Source organism: Dermacentor albipictus, unplaced genomic scaffold, assembly GCF_038994185.2.
Source record: "Dermacentor albipictus isolate Rhodes 1998 colony unplaced genomic scaffold, USDA_Dalb.pri_finalv2 scaffold_64, whole genome shotgun sequence".
Classification (NCBI taxonomy): Eukaryota; Metazoa; Arthropoda; class Arachnida; order Ixodida; family Ixodidae; genus Dermacentor; species Dermacentor albipictus.
Window position 1 is genome coordinate 49,274 of NW_027225618.1, and position 6,395 is coordinate 55,668.

General features: G+C 48.0%; 1 protein-coding gene across 3 annotated transcripts; it reads left to right on the forward strand.

Moving 5' to 3' along the window:
- Positions 1-486: 486 nt before the first annotated feature.
- On the forward strand, positions 487-4,543 carry LOC135919800 (uncharacterized). Of its 3 annotated transcripts, XM_065453732.2 has the most exons (4): positions 487-694; positions 1,156-1,320; positions 3,461-3,703; positions 3,853-4,543. In XM_065453732.2, the coding sequence occupies exons 1-4, from the start codon at positions 687-689 to the stop codon at positions 4,337-4,339; spliced, it is 903 nt and encodes a 300-aa protein (XP_065309804.1). In that variant the 5' UTR covers positions 487-686; the 3' UTR covers positions 4,340-4,543. The 3 variants fall into 3 exon arrangements, with proteins under 3 accessions (XP_065309804.1, XP_065309806.1, XP_065309805.1); XM_065453734.2 differs by lacking the exon at positions 1,156-1,320; XM_065453733.2 differs by lacking the exons at positions 487-694; positions 1,156-1,320 and adding an exon at positions 2,374-2,626.
- The last annotated feature ends 1,852 nt before the right edge of the window (positions 4,544-6,395 follow it).

The following is a 6,395-nucleotide window of genomic DNA, read 5'->3' on the forward strand; positions in this document are numbered from 1 at the left end:
TGAGCACTAGGCGCGATGCGTTTCCTGTTCCCTATTTTAGTCGAGCGTCTAGAGTGCACTGGAAATTATTCTGGTACACCATAAGAGTGTCCCGTCTTGTTTTTTTTTCTATGGCGTATCTTGAAAGGGATCTGCAGACCGCTGATACCTTTGGGCATGCTCACACCAGCCTCTTGCAGCGAGTGTACCCGCTCATCGAGTGTGATTTATTCATTTTTGCGTGTGCGCACTGACACCACGCTTGTTAATTCAGTTAGCAAGCAAGCGTTCCCAACTTTTCACGGCCGATAAACCTGTTATCCTTACTTCGTATAGCTGTCTACTAATTTTCTATCGCAATCGATGCTTCGCCTTTAGGGCGAAACTGCGACTTTTTTTTTATCGCATTGGCATAGCGCGTGTGCGCTACACACTCACAGGAGCCTAAAGAGAAGCACGAAGGGGCAAATTTCATGCGATAAATAAAATTGCGATTGCCTTCGACGTAATCACTGTCGGCCACCGCCCAAAGCGGCCGCTTAAGATTGTTATACGGGCGCGCACGCCTGAATTTTCAACACTTGGCCCATGCGAGCTACGCTACAACTCGAGCAGGTAGACCACGACAGAATCAGACCTATTGGTGTCGCCGCGTAGCCCAACACTTTGCATGAGAACGTCTACGTCAGATATAGAACGACCTTCTTATGACCAAGTAAGTCTTTTGCGGGGATATATGTCGAGGGTTGTCGACTGTTCGGCGTCGTCTTGTTAGGTTGGTCTAAGGCACTGTTTTTTTTGTTGCAAAACATTGTTGCAAATGGTTTCTTGAGAGCCTGTATCGATATTTGTATACGTTAGACTTTGGCCAGCAAAAAGCTACGTAAAGCTAAATCAATGCCCGTGCTAACAAAGCTCGCCTAGGAATCGCACCATCAATAAATAGTTCTAGGTTTTCGGACTCTGCTCTGAATGCTGCCCTGTATCGTTTATTTTGTCTACTACACTTAAGCGCACGTAAGCAAGGAAGCCAAGGACCATAGTTCCATAAACAGCACTTTTATCACTGCCTGTCCTTGTGATCTTACGGTAACCTTTGCAAGCTGTTTGTTCTACTGCCATGGGCACCGTTTCGCATGCGGCATGTGAAGACAAAGCCACCGTTCTTCGACGCAGGGCGTCTCCCTCACAAGGCAGCGATGGTAAGAAACCACGCCCCCCATGGTCGATACTGTCAACCAGGGCGGCCGAATCCCGGAAGCCGGGTTGGATCCCTGAGCGAGACCGTCGTGAGGCCGGCTCTTCCTCGGGCACCAAGTACAAGCAGAGCCCCTTGAAAAGGTTACGCTCCAGCTGTGAAAGAAAAAAAACTTGTTTGTTAATGTTTGTCGTCATAGTGCTGCCAAAAGAGAGGAACCTTACTGACAGAGAGGTTGGCCTGAATGAAGTGCCTCTGCCCTTCTGCTCAACAATGAGGAGGTTTACGTTTCTGCGCTGTTCGTAGATGCGCGCTTCACAGTATGTGCACCTTTGCGGGCAGAGGTCGAGGCTACTTCAGCGTAGCGATCACTACTGTTTGAAAATATGTGCTTTCGCCATGCTGGTTGGTTTCTATAGCCAATTGGCGAGGCAAGTTTCAGTTGTGCACCTTGGCTTGTTCCAATGAGCGGTCTCGTAAACAAGATTACCAGCTGTGTTCGAGAAGGACGCAAGCTTGCTATAGTTCCGTACGTCCGCAAGCTCTCCCGCAACCTTAAGATCACACAAAGACACGGCGCACCCAGTCCAGCCAACTTGCGAAGAGTCGAGGCGATGCCAGAAGCACGCCAGACCTTTCGTGAAACGCCCGACCGGCCTTGTATGTGAAATCACACAATCGTGTGGGAAGGGATATGCAGGTCAAACTGTATGCTGTGTAAATATTCAGGCACGCGAGCAAGAACTGTCATTACGGAAGCAAATTAATGCGCACTTGCCTGAGCGCTGCACTGCCTGCCAATGAGATCCACTGCTTCATAAGAGCACGACCATAGGCAGCAGTGCTGGCACGTTGACGCGGGAGCTGTAGAAGGCCCCTCATATCACGAACTGCTTCAGCGACACTTCTGTTTATTTTATTGATTTATTTTTAAAATGAGATATAGCTTTATTTTCACCGTTTCACGTGATGAAAGCGCACATGCGCGTTTGTTGTAATCTTTTGACACCGCTCTCAGAATAAGCAGTTTCCCGTCGTTTCGGTTTCGCTATACTCCTTTATTCTTCAGTATTTCTTTCCCTGTTGCGCCATCTTTAGGGGAAGTTTATTCGTAATCATATGCGACTCGACGCGAACGTTTAAATTCCTTGGCGCTCCGCCATTTTTAGCGCTATCCACTTCTCCCACTTTCCAGCTGCATTCAGCCTACTCGCGAGGGTGCCTTCAAGCATGCTTTTTGCCTTATTAACAGAGTAAGGAAAGCGCTAGGGCCAAATAACCGTGCCGGACAGGCTTAGAAAACGAATTTCGATTCAACAGATGTGGCAGCGTACGAACAATATGCCGTGTGTGTAGTGCTGCGCATTTGTCGCCCCTGCTGGGCGGAGCACGCTCCATGCAGCAGCATCCAGATGCACGCAGTATCCAACCGTCGCACCTGCTGGGTCCGTGAGTAGCCTGAGGAAATGGTTCCTTACAATTAAAATTTGTCTGGTGCTCCTCCTGGGTGCTTCGGAACCTATGGTGGCTTCCTTTATTACGCTTTAGTTGGGCCTGATTGAGGGGTTTTAATGGCGAAATGTTTAATTGCGCCTGTGCATGCGTCGTTGGCTTAATGGTTTAAATATTGGGCTTCTGTGCTAGACGTAATTTGTTCAAATTCTGCCATCGGACAATTTTAACAATACCTGTTGAATTATTTATAGTGGGCTACTCAAAAATGATGACTTTGCAATGTGGCGAAGCCCATTAGAGACAAAAGGACAGCTTGAAGTTCCCGTAAACAGCCCTCCGGTTATTGTATGAAACTGTATGCCTCGGGCGAAGATTTAGAAGTAGTGGGTGAAGCGAACAACACTGCTCGAAGAAGCATGCAAAACGATAAACGACTACAGGCCGAACCATCGCGCCTACGTCAGTAGCGCTATTCTGCATGACATCAAGGCCAATGCATCCTAGAATACAAAAAGCGTGCAACTCGGTATTTATTATGATAATTACCTGCAAGGAAATCGGTTTATATCGGGCAAAATTTGAAAGTATGGTGCTCCATCGGTGGCCATAGTCCTTCGCTTGATAAAGCGCGACGAGCAACTGCGTCCGCCTAAGCTAAATACTACGAGATTTCGACAGCCGCTCGACAGAAAGTTGTGCCTGTATCGAACGGCAGGCACTTCAGTGTTTCGCAAGATTGCGAGTGTTCTTTGGCGAGCTTCATTGCACGTGTAAGACCACTGTTGCACGCAGTCCCCGCTTCCTCGTTTCCTTTGTTTTTCTGCACAGTTCGTCCACCAAGCAACGAGGTGACCATGGCGGCGTCTCTCCGCCGTCATCCAGGTGCGCCGACACCCAGCGACCCTGCTGGATATCGGAGCGGGACTGGCAGGAGGCAGGTCCTTCGGGTGTCAGGCAGAGTCCCGTGAAGAAGTTGGGTCCCGGATCCAGACCGGCCAAGACGGCGCGAATGCAAAGCAGGGCGACATCAGTGACGGCCACCGTTTCGGGAACTCCTCGTCGACTCTGCAGGCAGGCGGGAGTGTCCCGACAGGCACTTCATTGTTTCATAAGATTGCGAATGTACTTTGGCAAGGTTCACTGCACGTGTACGACTACTGTTGCATGCGGTCCTCACTTCCTTGTAGAGAAAGAATTGATATTCTTTCTTCTCGTCTTAGGCAATCCACCAAGCAGCGGGGCGACGGTGGCGGCGTCCCTCCACCGTCATCCAGGAGCGCCTACACCCAGCGGCCCTGCTGGATATCGGAGCGGGATTGGCAGGAGGCCGGTCCTTCGGGTGTCAGGCAGAGTCCCGTGAAGAAGTTGGGTCCCGGCTCCAGACCGGCCAGGACGGCGCGAATGCAAAGCAGGGCGAAAGCAGTGACGGCCACCGTTTCGGGGATCTCTCCACTACGACGCCGCATGGAGGAGGGCGTATCCCGGCAGAGTCCGGCGCCAGCCAACCAGAGCCCCGGTGACCTTGATAGAGAGGACGACGCCGGAGGATGCAGTGGTGCTCCTATGGAGGTGGACCATGCGAAATTATTGTCAAGCGCGTTCGACGAGTTGATGAGGACAGCTTCGGCATCAATACACATGATAGCGTCGTCCTGTGTCACAATGAGCGATCCTGGCCAACAGTCGGGAAATGACTCTTCTTCGTAGAGCCGGCTTGGCTGGTTTCCCGTTCCGAACTGCTAGGACACTCCTGCTACACCAAGGAGCTTATTCGAACGTTATATTTATTCTGACGTGGGGACCATAGGTTTCTGTACTATTTTTAGCTTAGAGCTGCGATGGCTTACTACAGCGACTTGTGATATTGATTGCTATTATTTCTTTTAGTTTATTTTACGGTTTTGAACTTTGCGACGGCGTACCCTGTTGTACGTACAAGAATCAAGTAAACGCACGGGAGTTTCTAGTTATCCTTGGCCTCCATTCTTTGCATACTCGCCTCAGTTCTACATGCATCTGCCATGACTGGCTTTCGCACCTCTTAGGACTTTGCATTGGCTGTGCGAGTATGGAATATTTTCGTTGGCGTAGCTCAAGGAACCTAACATTGTAGACCAGGGTCGAGCAGGCCCTTCTGGATCTAGGTGTGCTATCATCCTGTATGTTCATGGCATATCTCACAATCTGAAAAAAAAAAGCACGCAAACGTGCTTGTGTTCGGGTTTTATTTTCCACTCCGAAACCCCTTCGTTTGATGTGGGCCAAGGTGAATGTCGGGAAAGTGAACAGGTGTGCGCAAAAAACCATGGGCAGAAGCATGTCGGTTGTGTAAAGAAAGTAGTTTATTCGGTTCTCTTCTCGTGTCGTTCATCATGTGTAGGCCAAACGGGCAGTCGTCTGAATGACAGATTGTATGAGCATCGATATAAGATGGAAAACCAGCTCTCCGGTCACACTACTGCTCATTGTAATACCCATAAGTGCACTCCAGATTTTCATAGAACCTTTGTTTTGAACAGAGCTGATGATCAAGTGACAAGGGAGATATTGGAAGAGCTTCAGATCAAGAAGCGTGGTGATGCTTGTATCAGTGAACCCTCTGTCTCTCTATCGACAAAGGAACTGGCGTATCGTGGGAGCGGCACTTAGAAGCTGTTCTCTACCGTGTTTTTGTTTTGCGATGCAAATGATGGACAGTTTTTTTCTTGTTCTTTTGGTTCTTGGCAGCAGCTATTTATTCCTGCGTCATGAAATAAACCGCTGTTTTAGTGTGCCTACGTGGTTGTGCCGTGTCGCCATCCTTCGTCCGTTGTTTTATTTGGCGCATTCGTTGTAGTCATGTATAACCGACTCACCCACCAGCACCTGTTCAGTATTACTGAAAACTTGCGATATACAGATCACACGTATCCTGTCTTTGAAAAGTAAAATCTTCCTAAGATGAGCAACTATATACCCAAACTCTTTAGGAGAATGTTTATCTCAGTCATCAGACATTGCAAGACATTCGCTGAAATAGCTGCCTTAGAACAGTCAACCTTAGCGACTTGCTACTCGTGACCCAGAAATGTGGGAAGTTCCTTGGTCCCAAACTAATTATGATGATCAAATGCTTCAGTGTCGCGAACAAAAACTTTTGAATAGTTTCCACGATAGACGCATAGAAGTTCGCAACCTAACTCTGTCAGATTTCAAATTTCTCGTGAACCGTCGCGCCTAGTCAGTATGTTCCAACACTCGCTAGCATATTTTAACACTGCGTTAGTCTTAGCACGTTATTTGACGTATTCCTAAATTGTTTAATTTTGTAGCTACACTGGCATCTAGAAGATTGCATTATATACATTTCTTTCCAGTAAATTGCAATACATATTGATCTGTAGCTCTGTAAAAATGCAGCAGTACTACTTCTCTATTATTTTATCTTGAAGTCATACAATCATCTTAAAGTCCGTTATGCAAATTTGTTTTCTATGTATTGTGATTCACATTCCATATTCAAAGTTTGTGCTGCCCTCTGAAAGCGCTCCGGAACGATATAACCATGTGCGTACGCCTCTTACTGTTGCTGCTTGTGCGGGGGTTGAGTGCCCCTCAAGCTGCTTGCATGAAGCGTGTACCTCGACCTCTTCCGTCCTAGAGAATGGGCAATAAAAAATAAAGAGTAAAGAAAAAAGAAAGTCACGTGAATACCCTATAGTCCAAATCAAGGAAGGACGAATCGGACAATTGCTGCAAGCTACCTGTTGTATGGCCATCGTTG

Bases quoted from the DNA above. Each gene is read 5' to 3' on its own strand.
- LOC135919800 (XM_065453732.2), top strand. The intron at 1,321-3,460 runs GTTACGCTCCAG...TTTTCTGCACAG, and splicing joins AAGCAGAGCCCCTTGAAAAG to TTCGTCCACCAAGCAACGAG. The intron at 3,704-3,852 runs GCAGGCGGGAGT...TTCTCGTCTTAG, and splicing joins ACTCCTCGTCGACTCTGCAG to GCAATCCACCAAGCAGCGGG.